Source organism: Neovison vison, chromosome 3, assembly GCF_020171115.1.
Source record: "Neovison vison isolate M4711 chromosome 3, ASM_NN_V1, whole genome shotgun sequence".
Lineage (NCBI taxonomy): Eukaryota > Metazoa > Chordata > Mammalia > Carnivora > Mustelidae > Neogale > Neogale vison.
Window position 1 is genome coordinate 210,579,623 of NC_058093.1, and position 23,959 is coordinate 210,603,581.

At 40.7% G+C, this 23,959-nt stretch overlaps 1 protein-coding gene across 7 annotated transcripts in view; it reads left to right on the forward strand.

The window, feature by feature from the left end:
• The window catches only part of CEP192 (centrosomal protein 192), a 128,491-nt gene that overhangs the window by 103,154 nt on the left and 1,378 nt on the right, over nucleotides 1-23,959 (forward strand). For 4 of the 7 annotated variants that reach the window (XM_044243663.1, XM_044243667.1, XM_044243665.1 and 1 more), the window contains 10 exons: nucleotides 3,212-3,387; nucleotides 3,994-4,117; nucleotides 5,828-5,933; nucleotides 6,360-6,567; nucleotides 9,491-9,570; nucleotides 10,491-10,586; nucleotides 14,837-14,956; nucleotides 15,400-15,521; nucleotides 18,244-18,373; nucleotides 18,864-18,922. In XM_044243663.1, coding sequence (XP_044099598.1) covers nucleotides 3,212-3,387; nucleotides 3,994-4,117; nucleotides 5,828-5,933; nucleotides 6,360-6,567; nucleotides 9,491-9,570; nucleotides 10,491-10,586; nucleotides 14,837-14,956; nucleotides 15,400-15,521; nucleotides 18,244-18,373; nucleotides 18,864-18,922 — 1,221 coding nt within the window. Of the gene's footprint in view, nucleotides 1-3,211; nucleotides 3,388-3,993; nucleotides 4,118-5,827; nucleotides 5,934-6,359; nucleotides 6,568-9,490; nucleotides 9,571-10,490; nucleotides 10,587-14,836; nucleotides 14,957-15,399; nucleotides 15,522-18,243; nucleotides 18,374-18,863; nucleotides 18,923-23,959 lie in introns of those variants that run through there. The other 3 variants (XM_044243664.1, XM_044243668.1, XM_044243669.1) reach the window with 2 other exon arrangements.

The window sequence follows — 23,959 nt, forward strand, 5'->3', positions numbered from 1 at the left end:
CTTATTAGAGTACAACTCATATGCAATATCCTTTTAGTTTCAGTTGTACATCATAGTGATTTGATATTTTTATGCATTATGAAATGGTGCCCACAATAAGTCTAGTTACCATCTGTCACCATACAAAGTTATTACAATATTATTGACTATATTCCCTAAGCTGTTTATTACATCCCCATAATTTGTTTATTTTTTAACTAGAAGTTTGAATTTCTTAATCCCCTTCACCTGTTTAACCCACACCCAGCCCCTCTCCCACCCCCTGAAACCAACAGTTTGTTTCCTGTGTCTAAGAGTCTGTTTCTGTTTTGTTTTGTCTGTTCATTCATTTTGTATTTTAGATTCCACATATAAGTGAAATTATTATTTGTTTTTCTCTGTCTGACTTATTTCACTTAGCTTAATACCCTCTAGGTGCATAATTACCCTCTATTGTCACAAATGGTTAGATTTCATTCTTTTTTTATGACTAATATTCCACTGGGCATATAAACAGCATCTTTATTTATTCATCTATCATGGACATAGGTTGCGTCGATATTTTGGCTATTTTAAATAATACTGCAGTAAATGTGGGGATGCATTTATCTCTTCAGATTTGTATTTTCATTTTCTTTGGATAAATATTTAGAGTAGAATTGCTGGATCATATGGTACCTTTACTTTCAATTTTTTGAGGAACCTCCATACTATTTTCCATAGGGGCTTCAGTTTGCATTCCTACCAGCAGTGCACAAGGGTTCCCTTTGCTCTCCATCTTTGATAGCACTTTTTTGTTGTCTTTGATAATAGCCAATTTGAGAGGTGTGAGGTGATTTCCTGTGGTTTTAATGATTAGTAATGTTGAGCATCTTTTCTTTCTTTCTGAGCATCTTTTCATGTGCCTCTTGGTCATCTGTATGTCTTCTTTGGGAAAATGTCTATTCAAGTCCTCTGCTCATTTTCTAAATCAGGCTGTTTCCTTTTTTTGGTACTGAGTTGTTTAAGTTCTTTCTGTCATCTGGATATTAACCTTTTATCAGATAAATGATTTGTAAGTAGGTTTCAGTAGGTTGCCTTTTCATTTTGTTTTGATGATTCCCTTCACTGTACTAAAGCTAGTATCTCAAATTATTCCAAAAAATAAAAGGAAAGAAGGACTTCTTTTATGATGCCAGCATTACTCTGATATCGAAACCAGGCAGAAACACCTTAGAAAAAGAAAATTACATGTTCGTATCCTTAATGAACACAGATGTAGAGATACTCAACAAAATATTGGCAGACTGAATTCAACAATATATAAAAAGGATTCCTATGCTTCTAATGATAATTCTTTTCTAAGATATTCAATCAAAGAGTTAAAAATAGTTGTTAAATAGATTAAAAATTATATCAAAAACCAATTAAATTGTGAGGAGCTGGTTTTTAGGAAAATAAACAACGAAGAAGCAGCTCTATAATCTGTAAAAAATTGTTTCTAACTTTTAGCTGGTACCTGTATTATATCTCTCTCTGGGGCAGTAGAGGTCTGGTTGGAAAAGGAGCAGGTGAGCGGGCAGTGGGTAAGAGGGTGAGGAGAAGATTCTTCTCGTCTGTTGAGTGTCTACTTGAAATAAAGATGGAGCTCTGCTCTATGGTAGGAGAATTTGGGCACCACCCAAGTGAACTTGTTAAATCATATGCTTCTATGATTACAAAATTCATTAGAATTACAATTTTTTGTAATCTAAGGCTAAACACTTTTTAACACTTAATAAAAATCTTAAACCTTATCAGCATTTCTTACCATAGTATTTTGCCCAGAAGACTTTCTTTGATGTTAGCATCATGAAACCAGTTATCATTGTACAGTTATAGATACATTAAGAGTGTTGTTTTTTAAAAATTCTTTTTTTTTCAATTTATTTATTTTCAGAAAAACATTATTCGTTATTTTTTCACCACACCCAGTGCTCCATGCAAGCCATGCCCTCTATAATACCCACCACTTGGTACCCCAACCTCCCATCCCCCCCGCCACTTCAAACCCCTCAGATTGTTTTTCAGAGTCCATAGTCTCTCATGGCTCACCTCCCCTTCCAATTTACCCAAATTCCCTACTCCTCTCTAACGCCCCTTGTCCTCCATGCTATTTGTTATGCTCCACAAATAAGTGAAACCATATGATAATTGACTCTTCTCTGCTTGACTTATTTCACTCAGCATAATCTCTTCCAGTCCCGTCCATGTTGCTACAAAAGTTGGGTATTCATCCTTCCTGATGGAGGCATAATACTCCATAGTGTATATGGACCACATCTTCCTTATCCATTCATCTGTTGAAGGGCATCTTGGTTCTTTCCATAGTTTGGCGTGGTTTTCTCATAAATCTTTTAAGAGACTTCAGATGGCATGCTAAGTCAAGACCGGAAAGAAATTAAATCAGTATTCTAATGAAAGATTAGTATAACAATATTTGAACTATACTGTATTTTTGTACATTACTTTAAGAATACACAGTGAAGGGGCGCCTGGGTGGCTCATTGGGTTAAGCCTCTGCCTTTGACTCAGGTCATGATCTCCGGGTCCTGGGATCGAACCCCACATCAGGTTCTTTGCTTGGTGGGGAGCCTGCTTCCCCCCCCCCCGCCTGTTTGTGATCTCTTTCTCTGTCAAATAAATAAATAAAATCTTAGAAAAAAAAAAAAAAAGAATACACAGTGAACAATTTTTATTCCATGAAACATACACAGTATATTCCATAATACACTTTCAGTTTTATCTAAATATTTTTAGATTTATGAAGAATTAATATAAAAATATGACATGGTCTGGCTTTTTAATCTTTTTTAAAAGCAGAAATATAATATTTTAATATACAGCTTCTATACAACCAAAAAGTGAAACATTGCAATAAAATATTGGCGAGAAAACACAGTATTTCATTTATAGTGCATGGCAAATGGTTAACATCCTTAGTCATAAGCTTTTTAGTTTTTGATATTTTTTAAAGATTTTATTCATTTATTTGGTAGAGACACAACCAGAGAGTGAATACAAGTAGGAGAGCAAGAGAAAGAGAAGCAGGCTTCTGGCTGAGCAGGGAGCCTCGTATGGGGCTCGATCCCAGGACCCTGGGATCATGACCTGAGTCGAAGGCAGACACGTAATGACTGAGCCACCCAGGCGCCCCAGCTTTTTATTATTTTTAATTTCTTTCCTCTCCCCATCTCTCTTTCTGTTTCTATAGTGAATCTGAAGGTCCTGGGAAACATGGTGGCAATGTTTCTTTGGATGTTTTACCAGTTAAGGGTCCTCAGGGTTCTCCACTTCTTTCACAAGCTGTTTGCCCACCCCAAGATAAATCATCTTCTAAGGAAATGTGGACTGTCCAGCCTGAACACTTGATTTTGATGGCCCCCTCTTGTGAGTATATCAGTAACAACACAACAGCAGTGTACTCTGGAAACCAGGGCTGTACTCACTCTGAGCCCATTGCTCATCTAGGAAATATACTTAGAATGTATACAGATGTGACTAATGGCTTATGGAGGTCCTCCTCTCCCCTGCTGAGTGAGACCTTCCTCACACGCAACCTTTGCATTGTCTAGCACAAGGCCATTGTTCTCATTCCAGGCTTCCAGTTCTCCATCTGGCTGGGCCACTAGTCCATGGGCCCTTTCTACCACCACATCCCTTGCCCCAAAGATCTCATTTGGTACTTGGCATCTGTTACTCTTCACATTGATATGGTTGCTTCAGAGTAGGAATAAATCTGGTACCACTGTATGTGCCCAAGATAAGACCAGATGGTAACAGTTTCCAGATGTCCTTTTACCTCTTTGTTCAGTATCATTGTAGTTTAAGAGTAAACACAATGGTTTTATTTAACCAGGGATTTGAAATTCCTATAAAGCAAAATTAAGTTGGTAGACTAATGTATTTAGGATTCTTTTTTACTATTTATTAATGTTTGGGGTTTTTTTCACTAATGCTAAATGTAAGTTATATTTTATTTCTCTGATATAATAGGTGATCTAACAAAAACTGCATGTTTCCAGATTTTAAATAATTCCGGTAGGTTACTGAAATTTGAGTTGTATTGGCCGGCACATTGCCTTACTGTAACACCACAACATGGATTTATCCCACCAGAGTAAGTATGACTTCCCTTCCCTCGAGGTTGTTGTTCAGATGTTAGCATGGTGACTTTTGAAGGATTAGATATTGTGCCATTTTAATTTATTCAGTAGAATTTTGCCATATGCTCCCTATACAGAGTTCCCTGTGTTTTTGTGGGACTGACCACACTGAAGTTCAAGATTCATGCTCCTTAGCAGAGTAGAGCCCACGTCCGTGGCCACTTACAGTGTATACAGCCTAAAAGAGTTAAGAGATAAGAGCGAGGTGGGAAAGATTTCCTGAAGTAGAAAACATCAGATTGTGTGGACATGTTGCTCTGCATACCAAATTACAAAGCAGGAGATGCAGCTGGGCGGATGATGAGGGGTGGTGGTCCCTAAAGCCCAGATGGTTCTGTCTTTCATTACCTTGGGTCTGGCTCAACTTATTCTGCTAGTTTTGTCTAACAGGCATTTTATAAACAAAGCTTCCTGACTTTTAATATGTCTGAACCATAACCTGGCTGGCCATTTTTTACAAATAATATTCTAAGAAGGAATTCTTGGGGACCAGATGCTGATAAGCAGTTGTCCTCTCTGCGCAGCTTAATTATTAATAGGAGGTAAAGTTGCACTTCTGCAGCTTTTCAGGGACTTCGTCTGGGTTGGCACAGAACATTCACATCTGCAGGTTGCTTCCTACTTGGGAATGGAAGCTTCGCAGAAGAGCAACATGAAGTTACTTACTTTTGCAAAGTGGTGAAGTATGCATTTTAGAGGAGTTATAGTTGACTAATACTGACCTAAGGTAGGGTTAGGGATACTCCAGAGAAACATTCGTAGGACCAAAGCAATGAATTAAGCATTTACTAATTAATGGTTGAAAAGATAGGGAAATGATAGAATAGATTGTTCACAAATAACTTTTAATATCATCCCACACATTTAGCTGTTAGGAATGGAAAATAATCTTGCTCTGCCATTTTTTTTAAAAGATTTGATTTTATTTGAAAGAGAGCATGAACAGTAGGTAAGGGGCAGAGGGAAAGAGAGAAGCAGACTCCCCGCTGAGCAGGGAGCCCAACTCTGTCCTCACTGAGATCATTAACTGAGCTGAAGGCAGATGCTTAACTATCTGAGCCACCCAGGCACGCTTGCTCTGCCATTTTTGACATGTGTGCCAAAGTATCTTTTACAACTTTTTTTGTTTCTTCTGAGTCACAAATCTGATTACATCGTCCACGTTTAAAAGTCATCTTTGACATTCCATAGCTCTTGAAGAGGACAGTGAGCTCAGAGAGTTTTAGCAATTGGATAAAAAGGAGTCTTTTTCATTTCTTTTCCATCCCACTTCCTTTTTCTTACAGTTTTCTTGCCTGCTGTTTCATTCTCTGTGTATGGTAACGGTATCATTCTTTGTTATCAGATGGCTCAGAGCTTTTGTATATTGGTCCTGTGCTCTAGAAATTTTTATTTTGAATTGCTTTTTAAATGGTATTTCTACAATATGGTCTGTTTTGACATGAGTTTTCCCCTTAGGTTCATGGGTTTATGCCACTCAACTTTTTGTGAGCCATGAGTTGGGGCTGTTGCAGAATCAGACATGTACAGGATCTCACCTCTTCTTGGCTCTTTGTGAGCAACAAGGAGAGCTGGGCATTGATAGAACAGTATTTATAACTTGTGGTTGTTGCTGTTCAAGTATAGGATATTCTGGGTTTTCATTATTAAATTATTTTTTCCAGGAGTAAGCTACAAATTCTTGTGAGTCCTAATTCCTCCTTATCTACAAAACATTCAATGTTCCCATGGAGTGGTTTAATCTATGTACACTCTGACAATGGACAGAAGGTACTTTAAGTGTTTGTTTTTAAGCAGCATTTTTCCTGTTTTGCAACTTAATTGTTGTGATCCTTATTAGCATTTACTTTTCAGAAGTGAAATCAAGGGGCCTGTCCTTTCAGCCAGGCTAGATGTATTCATATAGAGAGCTTAGCACAGACTTTATCCATTAGTGATCTGAATGATTCTCCTGGATGGGGCAGAAATGGAAAGTGGAGCCTAGAAACCACTATTGATTTGTAAAATATGCATTGAAAAAGAAGGGAGTTGGGAGAGTCAAAGATTTACTTTGAGATCTGAGTAAATTTTCTAATGCATCCGTGTTTCATTTGTTTGGCATTACTTTTCTCCTCCATGTTTTAAAAATAAGAATTGTTTCTTTAAAATGATAGATCCACTTGTGTCTTACCGCCTAAATTATTTGGGTCATTTCAGAAAATTGTGAAAGTTCAAATTCGAGAAGACTTAACCCAGAAAGAACTCCCTGCTCACTTGACCACCAGCACATTTGGAATCCTTTCTCCGGGAGCTGAGCCTGCAGTTGGTCATCTGGTGAAACCAGTGACAAAACCACGTTCCACAAAAGTTGAGATAAGAAATAAGACTATTACTTTTCCTGCAACAGAACCTGGTGAAACCTCAGGTGTGGTATCACAAGGTTATATAATTCAAATGACCACGGTTTTGTTGAGTCTAACACTGTTTTTAGTGACCTTTGTTGCAGTGACGGGTATAATATTGTCCCCTATTTCAGGAGATACTCAGGTTGTCATTGGCAGTCACTTCAATCACAGGCCAGATTGGAGGAGCTTAAAAATTGTAAAATGTTAAATGTAGGTATTTAAGAACTCTGTGTATTCTGGGAGTCTCATATTCCACCTGGTCAGAACCATCCCTCCTCAGTTCTCACTGGGTCTTTTACCAGACCTCCTAATTAGTTAGCAGCTGAAGAAGAGGAGAAAGTAGGTAAAACCTGGTTCCGTCCCTCATAATGAGACTGAAGCACTGAAAGAGGTTAAATAGATACACTCAGTTTCCCCATTTGGAAAATGGCTGTCAAAATCGACGACTCTCACGGAGGGCTTTGAGGTGTAAATGAAATAAGGTATTTTTTTTTTCCAATTTATTTATTTTCAGAAAAACAGTATTCATTATTTTTTCACCACACCCAGTGCTCCATGCAAGCCGTGCCCTCTATAATACCCACCACCTGGTACCCCAACCTCCCACCCCCCCGCCACTTCAAACCCCTCAGACTGTTTTTCAGAGTCCATAGTCTCTCATGGTTCACCTCCCCTTCCAATTTACCCAAATTCCCTACTCCTCTCTAACGCCCCTTGTCCTCCATGCTATTTGTTATGCTCCACAAATAAGTGAAACCATATGATAATTGACTCTCTCTGCTTGACTTATTTCACTCAGCATAATCTCTTCCAGTCCCATCCGTGTTGCTACAAAAGTTGGGTATTCATCCTTTCTGATGGAGGCATAATACTCCATAGTGTATATGGACCACATCTTCCTTATCCATTCATCCGTTGAAGGGCATCTTGGTTCTTTCCATAGTTTGGCGACTGTGGCCATTGCTGCTATAAACATTGGGGTACAGATGGCCCTTCTTTTCTTTTAAGGCGCTCGGCATAGTGTTTGGCACATAGTAGGTACTCAGTATGGCTAGTACTCCTCCAGGGTCCTGTGAACCCTGCTTTTGCTTGCCCCCCGCTTCACCTCCCTGTGATGGCTCAGTCTAAGTGACTGGGGTTACATGTGGGACTTGTTGGAAAGGGTGTGGGCCTTCTGTCACCCGGTCCTCACTCCCTGCCTCTCTCACTGGTTTTGTCTTGCACTCACACTCAATTTCCACTGCCCGTCAAGCCTGTCCCTCCCTGGTCATCGTCTGTCCACTCACTCCATCCTCCCCATTCACATCCTCTAGGAGTTCCAGCGGCTCTCCGGCCTCATTCTGATGTCCAGGCCACTGGGCTTACTACCTCCTCACTCTCCTGCACCCAGGTCTCGGCCACTTCTGCTTGAATTCTGTTATCTGTCACTGCAGTTATGCCTTAGGAATGCTCTTAACTGCTGTGTGCCCCTCCCTCTGCGGTCCTGCGCGGCAAGATCCTAAGCCAAGTCAGACCAGCTGCTTCCCAGCTCCGTGTCTCCTGTAGCCGAACCTTGCTGCCAGAGGAAATGGTGGCTGCACCCGCACATTTGTGGTCTCTGTTCTCAGATGCCACTGGGCACCAGGCTATTCTAGCAGCCCTCCTTGGTGTGTGTCCTTTCCCGTTTCCTGTAGTCATTCGACAACTTCACTCTTCGTGCCCCTCCCCGGCTCCTGGTTTCTCTTCCCAACTCTTGATTTTGCCTCACACATCACTGCAAATACAAAAGCCATTAGACTAAGTGGGAGGCTTCTGCTTGCATCCCAAATGAACCCTTCTGCCCGGAATCTAGGCCCATTTATTCTTGCCATCTCAGGGCCTTCCTCTGCCCCTTTTCTCTCCTGTGTCCTCAGCTTCTCCCTTTGTTGATGCCTTTCCATTGGCACACAGTCCTCTCTGCCATCACGTGTCTAAGGAATGCCTTTCTCGGCCCCACATCTCCTTACTATCTCCCTGCTTCCTCGACACCCCTTCCTCATGGAAGGATTGTGCTCCCTGCCTTCATTTCCTCAGGCTGTAACCGAATTGGTGCTGCCACCTGCCTTGACCCCACTATCAAGGTCACTGAAAAGGGAGTGTGTCCTTGATAGGTCTTTGTTAATTTGACCCCTCAAGGCTGGGGTCAACCACTCCTTCTTCCTTGGACTACTTTCTTGTGCTTCTCCCAGTTTTCCCTGCTTCACAGGCTCCTTCTCAGGTTTCACTGATGACTCTTTTTCTTCCTGGGCCCGCCTGTGTCCCCTTCTTTATCTTTGCTCTTCCTGCACGCTGCTCAGCTTCTGCCCTGTTGGCATCTCACAAACAGAACTCCTGTTTTACCCATGAAGGCTGCCTCTCCTCCAGCCCTACCCATGTCCGTAAGTGGCCCTGCTGTCTGCTCATTAAGCCAAATCCCTGGAAGTTATCTGCTCTCTTCTCTCTCCCTCTTCCCACACAGTCCACTAGCAAGTCCTTTGCAGTCGTGTTCAGAATGGATCCCCTGTCTGCCTGCTCCTTTCTCTCCCACTGCCTTGACTCAGGCCTGATAGACACTATCCCACGTGTCTTTTCTCCATGCAGCTGTTGCTGAGGCGTCTTACCAGGGATCCTCATCTACTCTGACCCCCTTGTGGTCTCTCCTCTCCACAGCAGCCAGTAACTCTTTAAATTAACATGAAAATCATCTTACAGCTCTCTTGCTTAAGCCCTTCATTATCCTTTGATTAAATCCAAAACAAGATATCTGTCAAATTTGATTTTGTTAGAAAATACTGTAAATTCCCATGGGGCTTCTCTGAGGATCTGATGAGTGTATTTTTCCCCTCTGATGAGGTAATTAGTCATTATTATACAGTATCACAGTAATCTGCTTGTTTACTTATATCTCCAAGAATTGTTTGACTTGTGACATGTGTGTTCTTGTAGAAAATTTTCTGGAACTTGAAAATCATGGTAACACAGAAGTGAAGTGGCATCTGTCATCCTTAGCTCCCCCTTACGTCAAGGTCAGTAATAATTGCCTTAGATATATTCGTTTTAATGTTTAAACTTTACTCAGGGTGTTTTTACACTGAATTATGAACATAGGTTGAGATTATTGGGCTTTTTTTGGTCCCACTAATTCACTTACTTGATTTTCTCTATAGATGGGCCTAATACATGCCCCATCTTTTTCACAAGATTGTTTTTAGAGTCAGATTAGAAAATATATTTGGAAATATGTGCTTGCTCATTTAATGCTACCTCCTACAATCCTGATTTTTATCTGAAAATAACTTTATTTTGAAAAAACTTGAAAGTTTTATTATGGAATATTGTGTGCATGTGCACATGCACGTGCATTTTTCTTTTCCACAGTCTGGGTACTGTTCCGTGTTTTCAGCCAGTAGGAGCTAGTGTAGGAGACAGACTCTTTGTCAGTGAGTGCTAGCCGACTCTATACTGCAAATGGTCTCCAGCAGCGGGCTCTATACCTGAATTGAGCTTGTCGTCACCTATGTTGTTTAGAATGCTATGTCCTTCCTGCCATGTATTTTGTGTGATAGTGGTAGTTTGGAGCCCTCATACTAACAAAATGTGTGCAAAAATAATGCTGTATCTACTGAAAAAAAAAATAACTGGTATTGCATATGATGTTAAAATGTATATTCAGCAAAGGGTCTTCAGGGTCCTTGAGGAGCAGGCCGCCCTTGAACAGGATGAGCACCGTCCTAAAGCTGACTAGCCAGGAAGGAGTGGCTGCTGATGGAAGGAGGGGCATCAGCATGGGCCTTTGTGAGCAGAGTTAAGGAGTGCTCCCAGTCCTAGGTGGGCACTGAGCTCTCCTGGCCCCTGCAAAATGGGTTTGTGTGTCCTTGGTAACCATAAAGGTAATGGTGTCACTCTGACTTCTGTTTTTTTCCTTTGATTGCTTAAATGATTGTAGGGAGTTGATGACAGTGGAGATGTTTTTAGAGCTACCTATGCAGCATTCATATGTTCTCCTATTTCTGGTATACTGGAAAGCCGTGGAATTAGGAAGGTAAGTTTTGACCATTTTTTTCATAGCCATTGGTAAGAGCATGGTGTTGATTGACCAGGGGATCTTCATTTGTTTCCACCCAGAGTAGCGGCTTCACCTAGACTAGTGTTGCTCTGCTAACAACCAGCTTTCCACAGGAGAAGACCTGCCTCAGTGCATGTCAGTGGGCTGCTTCCTGCAGCAGAGCTCTTGCTTTCTAAATAGCTAAACAAAATGCCATGCTTAATGGTAGGATTGATTTACATTCTGATATAAGCGCTTCAGGTGGCCACAGGCTGCCAGTACTTATAACACACTTCGAATAGCTCTAATCTAGACAGTATTTTGTCCACCAGCCGTAATAATCTGCTACCACTCAAGAACAACTGTGTTCATGTCATAGTCAACAGTATATCTTCATGGGCAAATGGTGATGGATCCTTTTAGTACCATGATCCTCTTAAGTTCTAATCCATTGGTAGACCTGCATAGTTTTTTCAAATATCCCTTAGTGACATAGTCATTCACTTGGTCTCAGTAATATACTTTTGCATTTGCTAACTGCTGAAATGCATTTAAACTATAGCATTTATATGACATTGGTCCATTTATTCAGAGATTCAGACTGGTAATCAGTTCTAGACTATAGTTGTGGACTCATTACTGACTATAGAAGAATCTTTGAGCAATGATAGTCACAAACCTTGTGCACTTTACTAGGTCTGTGTAACAGGCTTCCAGAAGGTTTCTGACTTTTTTGGAAAGGCACACTCTTCTATGGCGTAGTTTATTTCATTTCCCAGCCCACAGTAATGGCAAAGCAGTATAATAAAGAACAGACTCATTGCTTAACCAAAGTTCAACATCTGGGGCAAAAGCAGTGGGGGAAGGGTTGCAAAAAAAAAAAAAAAAAAACTCAGCAGGAAAGACATCCTATGTTCTTGGATCAGAATATCTAACATTACTAAAATAGCAGTATGGCCTAAATTGATCTACAGATTTGATATAATCTCAATAAAAAATTCCAGGTGGTGTTTGGGTTTTTGTTTGTTTTTTAAAGAAATTGACATGCTGATCCTAAATTCATGTAGATATGCAAGAGAACCAGAATAGCCAAAGCAATCTTGAAAAAGAATAGAGTTAGGGGATTCACACTTCTCATTTTCAAAACCATACTAATCAAAACTATAGTATTAGCATAAGGATAGAAATATAGAATATGTGGAATAGACTGGAGGGTTCCCAAATAAACCCTCATATTTATGGTCAGTTGACTTTTTTCAATAAGGGTACTGAGACAGTTCAATAGGGAAGGAATATTTTGAACAAATAGTGCCAGGACAACTGATATCCTCCTACAAAAGTATTAAGTTGGATCCTTACCTCACACCATATCCAAAAAGTAACTTGAAGTAGACCATAGACCTAAATATAAGAGTTGAAAGTATAAAATTCCTGAAAGATAACATAGTAAATATCCATGACCTTGGGTTAAGCCTTGGTTTCTTAGATATGACACCAGTAAAGCACAAGTGACAAAAGAAAAAAATAGATGAGTTACCAGAATGTAAAACTTGAGTGCATCAAAGGATACTATTAAGAATATGAAAAGGGATACCAGATTATGGGAGAAAATGTTTAGAAATCATACATTTAATGAAGGATTTGTACCCCAAATGTGTAAAGAACTCCTACAACTAGATAACCCAAAGACAAATAACCAGTTTTAAAAAAATGGGTGAAAGTCTGAATAGATTATAAAGAGGGGCTTCTAGCTGGCTCAGTCAGTTAAGTAGCTTCTGCTCAGGTGTTGATCTTAGCGTCCTGGGATCTAGTCCCGCCTTGGGCTCCCTCCCCCGGCTCTTGTGCACTCACTCTCTCTCCACTCTCCAAATAAATAAGTAAAATCTTAAAAACAAACAAACAACAACAAAAAAAAAAACAAAAAAACTGAATAGATGTTTCTCAAAAAAAAAAAAAAAAAAAAAGATCTACAGGTGACCAATAAATATATGAAAAAATATTTGAATCACTGTTCATTAGGGAAATGCAGAACAAAACCACAGTGATATATCACTTCACATGCCTAGGAAGACACTGATTTTGGAAATCAGACAATAACAAGTGTTGGTAAGGATATGGAGAAATTAAAACCCTCATACATTGTTCGTAGGAATGGAAAATGGTACAGCTGCTTTGCATAACAGTTTGACAGTTCCACAATAAGTTAAATGTAGAATTACCATATGACCCACCAACTTCACTTCTGAATATATACCCCAAAACACTGCAAACCAGAGTTCAGGGCACCTCAGTGGCTTAGTCAGTTAAGTATCTGCCTTTAGCTCAGGTCAAGATCCTGGGGTCCTCAGATCGAGCCTTGCATGCGGCTTCCTGCTTATCAGGAAGTCTGCTTCTCCATATCCCTCTGACCACCCCCTGTTCATGCACCAACCCCCATCTCTCTCAAATAAATAAATCTTAAAAAAAAAGAAATCCGGTGTTCAAACAAAAACTTATACACAAATGTTCATAGCAGCCTTATTCAAGATAGCGAAAAAGGGTAGAAATAACCCAAATGTCCATCAACTGATAGATGGAGAAACAGAATGTATACCCATACAGTGAAGTAATACTTGGCTATAAAAAGGAATGAAGTAGTGATAACATGCTACCACATGAACCTTGGAAACATGCTAAGTGAAACAGTGCAGAGATAAAAGGCCATATATTGTGTGACTGAGTTTGTGTGAAATATGTAAAATAGGTAAATCTGTAGAGACAGAAAGTAGATATGAGGTTGTTTGGGCTGGAAGTGAAGGTCGGGAGTGCGGAACGACTGCTGATTGTATGGGGCTGGGTTTTTTGTGGATTGTTGGAAATAGTTTAAAATCAGGTTGTGGTGGTGGTTGCACAGTTCTGGAAATACACTAGAAACACTGACTGCATTTTAAGTGGGTGTATGGTATACGAATTCTATCTCAATGAAGCTTTGAAAAAAGAAAAACAAGGATGCAGGATTTCTCCTTTCACACAGTAGAACATAAAAATGAAACCTCTGTGGGATCTTTGATTTTTTTGTGTGTTCATCACTGTATATCTTGGACTGAACTCGTTGCTTGCCACACTGTCAGGTCACATTCATCAGCTGAATTCCAGGGCTGAGTACTTAATTTATGTTAGGGGAGAAGAAAGCAAGGCACATCACTCTGGGACCATTTAGGGAAATACTCCCTAAAAAGTACCACTATTGATGTATGTAATAGTGGTCCAGAAGGAAGAAAAAATTAGTTTGTTAGGTACCTGTTTCTTAAAGTAAGAGGTGTACATAGTAATTTTCTGAAACATCGGTCAGTTTGAATGGGATTAAATGAGCTAACGAATGCTCAGGCTCCTAATATGTGTCTAGTGTGTGTCACATACAGTACTAGTAGGTTGTCCCCTCCTCTTTTGTTTATTTTTGGTGTTGGAAAACAGTGTTCCAGATAATTCGTAAAGTTTCACCATTTAGGTGAAACTAAATGGTTTAGTTTCATTCTTTCTTCCTTGATCTTGGCAGTGTCCAGACCCTCTTTAACAGTGTAATTCCCTAATCTTGATGATCACCTCTTTTCCATGAGTATCCTGCCTTTGCCTCCACACCCTAAGACTTGCTGGCTGCATTGTTTCTTATGTTCTGTATTGACAGAAATTGGGCCGCTTAACAGTTTTAATGTAAAGTCCAGACTCAAAGATACTGATTAGTGGTTAATGTAGCTAATAGCATTTTTAACACTAAATTCGTTGATAAAGGAAGCACTCGACACTGGCAAACTTTATAAAATACTATTTTTTAAATACTACAGCTTTCTCATTACTGACCTTTTTACAGATTGTACGCATACAGTTCGTGTGTATGACTTTGAGGTGTGTGGTTGGGGTAACTGGTTCTAGGCCTTAGGCCTTTACTGTGTGGCCAGCAGAGGGGTCCATAATCATTTCATCTAAAGACTGGATTGTGTTTCTGGGGTTGACCTTCCTCATTTAGGTCTTGTACTTGACAGCTCTAGAATTTTTTGATAATGTAAAGAGCATTTGCATTTTGAGGACTGCGTTACAGAGAGCTCTAAAGAAAAGTGTATCTTGAATCTGGTATAAACTTCTACCAAAAGAAGAGTTGTTCAAATTCCTTTCAGTTAGTGGCAAAACTAGCCAGTGCTAAATCATATACCAACTACATGGTGTGTGAGGCTTAGTGTCTAAATTTCTCCCCTGGGTGTGTTGTTTTGTAGGTCTCCATCACTTTTTTGCCCAGAGATAGAGGGGATTATGCTCAGTTTTGGGATGTTGAGTGTCACCCCCTTAAAGAGTCTCACATGAAACATACCCTGAGATTTCAACTCTCTGGACAAGTGAGTATTACACTGAATTTAAGTGAATTATTGTGTGTGTGTGTATTAAAAACATTAAGTGAAACTGACATGGAAAACTGTCCTGAAAATGCAGACTATTTTCCTGGTATTATTCTAATCTCATTAATTCTGTTGTCTGGCCCTGTAATCTTAATTTTCTCATTTGCTTTTATTGATTGGCATGCCTTGAGGTCTGGGTTGGCTCTGTGAAATCTGTGTTTGACTTGATTAGGTAAGATTGTGTGTGTGTGTGTGTGTGTGTGTGTGTGTATAAAGAAGCTGACCAGGAAAAAATGTAGGTATTGCGATTTAGGGAATTTAAAAATCTTAAGTTTTCTTCGAAAAATTGTGAAGGAAATAGTAGAATTCAACTGGGTAATTATCCATATATTTTCCAAGAATATTTATTTTTCCTCCCCCACCCTGTGATTTTTTTTATACAGAGTGTCAAAGCAGAAAATGAGCCTGAAAGTTCAAAAATTTCCACAAACTCCCTCATTAAACTAGATAATTTAGTTAAGTCCCGAAGACAAGCTGTGTCAGAGGCTTCTGCTCTTACACCCGGGTATGTTGTCTTTGTCATTCTTATGACATTTTTTCCAGTACTTTATTGAGATATAATTAAATTCAGTAAAATGCTCAGTGTCCTTACCTGTGAGTTCTCATGCATTGCTATCACTCCAATCAAAATAGAGAATATTTCTTTTCGCCCAGAGAGCTCTTACATATCCCTTTGTAGTCAGCCCCGCCCTCACCCCAAGATTTGTTCTTTTCTAATCTAGGTTGGCTTTGTCGAATTTTGTACACATACACACTCGCCGAGTCTGGCTTCTTTCATCACACATGTTTTGGGGATGCATTTGTGTTGTAGGGTGTACATTTAGTTTGTCCTTGAGTATTGTTTTATGTGATCATACCATAATTTATTCATTTTATGTGATCATACCATAATTTATTCATTTATTCAATTTATTCATTTGACATTTGGGTGGCTTCTCCTTTGGAGCCTATAATTATAAGTGAAGGTGCTATGAACACTACTGTATGTGTATTTTTGTGGACATACTTTTTTATTTCTTTTGGGTAAAAATACCTGAAGAGTAGAATTGCTGGGTCATATGGTCAGCATGTGTTTAACTTTAAAACAAACTGCCAAATAGTTTAACCAAAGTGACCATACCATTTTATGTTCCCAAAAAACATTGTATGAAAGTCAATTCTTGAAAACTTCTTTTTGGTGGGGGGTGCGTCTGCCCTTCAGCTTAAGTCATGATCTTGGGGTCCTGGGATCAAGCCCTCATGGGGCTCTCTGCTCATTGGGGAGTCTGCTTCTCCCTGTCACTCCATCTGAGCTTCCTCCACCCAAATAAATAAAATCTTTTAAAAAATTCTTTAATTTTTATTTAATAGCTTATTTGTTAGATTTTTTAGTAATCTCTACACCCAGTGTGGGGCTCGAACTCACAACCCCAAGATCAAGAGATGCGCATGCTTCTCCAACTGAGACAGCTAGGCACCCCTTAAAAACTTTTAAAAATGTGTTTTTTATACCAGTAGCTTACACAGCTCTAATGGTAATATTTAAGTATTTTGCCTAATAAACATGTTTCTTACAGTCCTTAATTAACTAATACTTAGATCTAACTTTGTCCTAGAGGAAGACACTTGTAAGAAAAGTATGTGTTAAGTACCTGCTAAATTTAATATTCATGTTGTTATTTATTTTCTAATGGGAGTTTTGTAAACATTTTGTAAGCATTGAGGCTCCTTTAAAGATTATGTGTTCTAACCACACTCTTTTGCTACGTACTCTTTTGTTCATCTCGTCTTTACGGAGCACACACCATGTACTGGGTAGTGGAGGCAGAACTGCCCTAGTCCTTGTCTCCAGGGGCTTTACCTCCTAGAGAAGGAGCCACATCACAGATAGTCTCACTAACAGGCTTGATTACAACCTGTGGAAAGGACTGGAAGGAAGGAAATGGGAAACAAGGCAAACATGACAGAGAGAGCTTGATGTGTGATACCTGGGAGGAGTCTCCCCGAAATGGGACCTTTAAGTTGAGGAGGATAAGTGGAAATGACGGACGTGACGAGCATAGGAGAAGTTCCTGACTTTGTAAGGACCAGGTAGTGGGGATCGTGGGGATCGTTGGCCCTTGAGGAACCAAAGGCAGCATCCAGGCCTAGAGCCCAGATGGAGGGAGAGTAGTGTGAGGTGAGGCCAGGGGGCTGGTGGGCAGAGGCAGACTGTGCAGGGCCTCGCATGGTAGATATTAATTTGGGGTTTATCTGGGAAGCTGTTGGAAGCCATGAATGACGTGATCAGATTTGAGTATTTATAGAAAAATCCTCTGGCTGTGGTACAGTCTGATTGAGAAGGAGGCAAGAATATATATGGCAAAACAAGTTGGAGGCTATGTAAGTAGTCCAGGACTAAAGCAGTGTCCAGGAAGATGATGAGAAATGGACAGATTTGGGAGGTGTATAGGAAGGAAATTTGAAGGATTCAGTGAATGGGTTCAGTAAGGGGGCTTGAGAGAGAAAGGGGATCAGAGTTGGCTCCCAGACAGAAATACAAGTGGAGGGTCAGGTCTGAGAAGAAGGATCCCGGGTTTAATCCAGATTTGTGGCATCAGATCACTGTGTGGTGACAGGCATGTTCCCAGCAGCTCATAGTGAGCTGAGCTGTGGATCTGGGAGTCACACGGGGCGGGCTTGCTGGTTCACTGAGCTGGGATTTCTAGGGAGACTGCAGCGAGAGCAGTTAGAGGTGTCCGGGGCCAAGCCACAGGGGACAGCAGCAGGGGCAGTGAGGGGATGAGCCAGCACAGACTGAGCCTGGCGTCTGCATCGCTGCCGTCAAATGCTGCTGAGAGGCCAGAGCTTGTGTTCCACTGTCAGGGTAGTCTGTCCGGACAAATGAAGAGTGTCCAGCGGACTGCGCTGGGAGTGCTCTGGGTGAGGTGAACTAAGGTGACAGGAGCACCCGCGTGCACATGGGCCAGAGGCGAGCGGAGACCCAGGCCCCGGGGAGAAGGGGGGCAGAGGTGGTGCTGTAATCTGTGTCCTGTCCGCGCAGCAGCCCACCCTGCACCTTATCAGAGAACTGTGCTGCGCGTTCTGTCTTCATAGGGATTAGTGAAGTTGCCATTACAGAACTAATTTCCTGTGAGCTGTGAGAGAAAATACAAATCGAAACACAAAACACTTCCTTGTCGAATATATGTAAATTGTTTAAATTACTCTGGATTTTAAATAGTTGACTTTTAAACCTGTTTCCAAAGCAGACAGCTTGACTTGACGCACCGTGGAGTTTATGCCCCAGAAGATGTGTATCAGTTTCTGCCTACTAGGGTTGGGGAGTCAAGGACGTTGAAAGTCAACTTGCGAAATAATTCTTTCATTATGCACTCTGTAAGTTGGAAATAGTACTGTGGGTTTTGGGAAGATGGATGTATTCAATTATTTAATAAATATTTTCCTGATAATTTAGAAGCTTGTTTTATAAATTATACTTAAGTTTTAATGATTAATTTTTTAAATGCTTTATGCTGTATTTGAAAAGTAACTCATGAGGAGTTCGTGACCCTTTATCTGAAAATTGAAAATATTTGGCATTTGTTTTCATATTTTCATTTTTAAATTTTTTCTCTTGTTTTCTTTTTCTTCTGTACTGATTGACACCAACATATTTCTGGATAACATTTACTCTAGTCAGAACTAGAGTAAATTCATATTAAAATTATTTTAAATGTGTTTTCATGAGGATTTATTGTCTTACCTAATTTTGTGGCTATACTTAAATTTACTAAATACCTTTAATTAAAGAAATGCATGGTATGTTTACATATGCTCAAATGTCTAACTTACATAATTTAATAAAGTGTTTCATATTAAATTCCAGCTCAAGTTTTTAAGTCCTAGAGAGCCTTTCTACGTCAAACATTCAAAATATTCTTTGAGGTGAGTTTATCATAAATCAAAATGTTCTCATTCGAGTGCAGGACTTCATTTTCAGGACTTCAGAATTTCTCCTGAGAGTTGGGCCTTGTGAGCTCTCCCCCGTCCATTATAGCCCATCATCTCCATCACCAGCACCACAGAGCATTCCTTGTCATAAATTTTAATAAATGCTGAGGAACCTGCCAGGAAAGCATTTTATGATTGCCCACAAGTGTGCTTTACTATGTAGCGACCCAAACTCTGTGGGATGTTTTGGATTTAGCACATGATTCCTGTTACCCGGTATTTTGTCCATCACATACATACATAAAACATTAATTATCTTGTGATTTAGAATAATTTCTTTAAATGTTATTCTTACTGTGCTAAGGATCAGGAAGTTGAATTTTCAGTAATTGGGACAAAACTGTCCCAGCTTAATTAGGAAAACTTTTATTGTGATATTTTTCTGGTTGTCATTCTTCAAATACCCTGTACTTCATCCCTTTTTTTTTTTTTTTTTAAAGATTTTATTTATTTATTTGAGAGAGAGAGTACACAAGCCAGGGGGAGGGGCAGAGAGACAGGGAGAAGCAGGTTCCCCACAGAGCAGGAAACCTGATGTGGGGCTCCATCCCAGGACCCAGGGATCATGACCTGAACTGAAGGCAGACGCTTAACCAACTGAGCACCCGGCTGCCCTGAAATATCCTATACTTCTTAAACCAGGTCCTTTTTCTCTTGTCACTCTTCCCACTTTTTGTTTTCCATATGATCTTCATTTATTTTTTTCCCCCCGTAGGATCTATATTTATTTATTTATTTTTAAAGATTTTATTTGTTTATTTGACAGAGAGCGATCACAAGTAGATGGAGAGTCAGGCAGAGAGAGAGAGAGAGGGAAGCAGGCTCCCTGCCGAGCAGAGAGCCCGATGTGGGACTCGATCCCAGGACCCTGAGATCATGACCTGAGCCGAAGGCAGTGGCTTAACCCACTGAGCCACCCAGGCGCCCCTAGGATCTACATTTAGATTGAAATCTCAAACTGGGTTGTCACTGTTACCTAGTATTTTAACAGTAGTGTTCTGTCAGACTTAACACTGAAGAATAATTTTATCTCCATCTTTGAATCTTTAAGCCATTTAATTAATTATAAACTCTTTTATTTTAGTATTAGGTGATTCCAAAAACATGTTATGTTCCATGAAAACTTGGGTCACCCTGTGAACATTCTAGGACTGCCTTTGAGGCTCTAAGACTAGCAGAGCCACACTCTGGAAGGTTACCTGTATCTCTAGATACCAAAAAGATGCTGTCAGGGGAGGCCTGTTCCTTCTCCTCTTTTCTCTTTTCTCTCTTCACCTCTTCTACTTCCCCTCCCAGCCTCTGGACTGTAAAATCTGCTGTTCATGTACTTGAGGGTCCAGCACTTCCTTTGCCTCTCAGCGCCTGACCTAGGAGCACAAGCTGTGCAAACCAAATAGTGAATGTATCTAGAAAGTTATCATAGGCTTCATCTCTCTAAGCCTCGGTTTCCTGATTTGTAAGAGAAGACCGCGCTCCTGGCAGCCCGGGTTCATTAGGAGAAGGACATAAGCGATGTGCTGGTGTTAGCCTCTAGCCCTTGGGGGCACTCGGGAGGTGGTAGCATCTCGGTGTTACTGACAATGCCTTCCTTTCAGCCAGCATCCCTGGTGAGGTCCGTCAGGACCAACCCCGTGGATTTTAATGGAATGCCATGTTTTTGTGTCCATGCTTTTCCTTTAATCCCTTCAACAGCCACGTGGAAGAGAAAGGCCCTAAGTTGTAAAATACCAGTAGCTGCACATTTTCGAGTTTCTGCAGTCTTGAGTCCTTGACTCCCAGCAGCCTGTGGGCCTCCAGTTAATGAGGCTTTGCCCGACTGATCGAGGACTGCTGATGTTAGCCTGTGTGTTACTGTAGGTGGGCACTGCGAAACACATGAGTAAGAAGACCAAGTGAAGTAAACCCCAGGTCACAGAAAACTTCCCTCAAGACCCCTCCATAGGCTGAAATTTTACATAAAGTTCAGCAGAAAAGCTGGCTTCTTTGTACTTGAGAACAACTTCTTTCAGCTTTGGAGAGGAAGCAAAACTTTGCTACAGTATCTCACTTGAAAAATTTTTTTTTTTTATTTTTTTTTAGATTTTATTTATTTATTTGACAGACAGAGATTACAAGTAGGTGGAGAGGCAGGCAGAGAGAGGGGAAGGGAAGCAGGCTCCCTGCTGAGCAGAGAGCCCAACACAGGGCTCGATCCCAGGACCCTGAGATCATGACCCGAGCCAAAGGCAGAGGCCTTAACCCACTGAGCCACCCAGGCGCCCCTCACTTGAAAATTTTTACCACAAAACTGAAATAGTGCTGCCTGTTCTTACTGTAATGGTTAGTGCTTTTGTGTTTCTCCCACTTTGACTTTGCACAGGGGCTCATGAAATACAAATGCTGGTTCAGAGTAATGGTTAGCTTGCCTCGGCAGGTGGAACGGAATCTGTTCTCAGAATCTGAGAAGCAGTTCCCAGCTTTGCATTAGTGATGTTTTTGTTCATTGATCACTTTCTGCTCTACGACACCATGAACTCCAGAGTAATACTGTGACTTTAGTCATCCGTAGAGAACCTGAGGTGATCCGTGCCTCCCTCTGGATAGGCTCCTTCCCCAGGGCATTTGTGAGGCCTGACAGGGCTGCTTGGCGTAAGTTCTCACACTGAACTGTGAAAGTGGCCTGAGGCCTTTGGGATATGCCACAGAAGTAGGAGAACTTCCTCCGGAGGCCACAGAGGTTTTTCCTAGTTCAGAGGTGGGGAGCATGGAAGTATGTTGGGGATATAGCCCCCTTAAAGCAGTAGATTATAAAGAAGGTAATAGGGGAAGGAAACCCTGACTGTCAGTTTTTTGTAAAGTTTGTTTTTGGGGTTCCAGGTGATCATTTCCATCCTAGCTCTGTAAAAAGAATTCGTTTATGTTCCCACTTAGCCCGGAAAAGCATTCTTTCTGCTCACCTATTGTTCTATTCGAGTCTAATCTGCTGAGACATTATTGGAATACATTTCGCATCTCCTGTGCCCACGTCTGCATGCACCCAGCATCCTGGCCAGCTCCTGCTGCTGAGCTGCCAGACCCTGCTGGGTCATCCCAGGGGGAAGTCACAGCCAGGGACAGCACTGTCATTGAGCCATCATTCTTACCAACACGCAGGAGCCAAGGAGTTTGTCTCCTTTTCACTTTCTTTGGTAATGATGGTATCTTGACTGTGCTAACGGGGCCCTACACAGAGTATTCCTTTACAATTAAAAAAAAAAGGAAGAAACCTGGTTTATATACTTTGTAGGTTCTGTAGATGGGGGCATGTAGTTAAGGATGTGGTTTAGAGTGCTCTACCATAGCTCCTGCCTCCCTCTTGGCTGTGTCTTTGCTCTAACGTTAGTCTTCAGCTAGTGAGGGATTTTGAATGAGACCTTTCCTCTGGCTACAGCATACTTTACTCTGCCTTTTCCCTTTTAAGAGTGTGTGTGTGTGTGTGTGTGTGTGTGTGTGTAAGAGGGAGAGGTTAAAGAGATAATAGTACAAGGTACTGTGTTTAAAACATCCATCATGTAGTGTTCTAGAGCTGATTAAATTCACAGTTCTTTCTAAATTACATTGTAGTTTATTCAGAGTATCTGTAAATCCAAAAACACGTTCTCAGCTGAATATAGAACAGTTCTATATTCCGTATTAAAATTTGTTAATGATGGGTCTGTCAGATTTGTTTCAGGATACTTTATTTTTGTAATTCATAAGTTACTTATAACTTATGTTATAACTTGTGCCTCTTAAGTTGGCAAATTGTACATTGTTCTGGGTACTGAAATGCAACATGAAAGATAAAATAGTAGTCTGTCAGTGCTAAGTACTAGGTACCATTTTTAAAAAGGCACATTAGGGGGAACCTGGGTGGCTCAGTTGGTTAAAGCCTCTGCCTTCGACTCAGGTCATGATCTCAGGGTCCTGGGATGGAGCCCCACATCGGGCTCTCTGCTTAGCAGGGACTCTGCTTCCTCTCTCTCTGCTTGCCTCTCTGTCTGCTTGTGATCTCTGTCTGTCAAAAAAAAAATAAAAAATAAAATAAAAAAATAAAAAGGCACATTAGGGGCGCCTGGGTGATGGCTCAGTGGGTTAAAGCCTCTGCCTTCAGCTCAGGTCATGATCTCAGGATCCTGAGATCGAGCCCCGCATTGGGCTCTCTGCTCAGCAGGGAGCCTGCTTCACGCTCCCTCTCTGCCTGCCTCTCTGCCTACTTGTGATCTCTCTCTCTCTCTCTTTCTCTCTCTCTCTCTCTGTCAAATAAATAAAAGCTTAAAAAATAGTAAAAAATAAAAAGACACATTAGCTTTGATACAGGAAATTAGGATATAATGCATTTGGGGAAAATAACCCAGACTTTTAAAAACTGTGTGTGTGTGCTTACATTTTAAAAATTCTGCTTTTAAATATCCAGGGAAAGGGCTTTGAAATACTAAAACTGTTTTCTAAATTTCTAGCCCACTACAGTTGTACACCCAAAAGCTACACTGTACTGAGTTTTATCAGGAAATATAGTGGGTGGTAAAATATTTGTGGTCTCATTCATCATGGGAATAAAGGTTTATTTGTGAATTTCTTGGGACCTAGTTTTATGAACAAAAACTTCCCAACATAATACTTTTTTAAAAAAAAACTTACTTTTCAGAGAGAAGGTATGTGTGAGCAGGAAAAGGGGCAAAGGGAGATGGAGAGGGTCAGAATCTCAAGCAGAGGGGCACCTGGGTGGCTCAGTGGGTTAAGCCTCTGCCTTCAGCTCAGGTCATGGTCTCAGGGTCCTGGAATTGAGCCCCACATTGGGCTCTCTGCTTGACAGGGAGCCTGCTTCCCACCCCAGCTCCCCCCACCCCCGCCTGCCTCTCTGCCAACTTGTGATCTCTCTTTGTGTCAAATAAATAAATTTAAAAAAATAAAAAATTGACTTAAAAAAAAAAAAAAAGAATCTCAAGCATACTCGCTGCCAAGTGTGGAGCC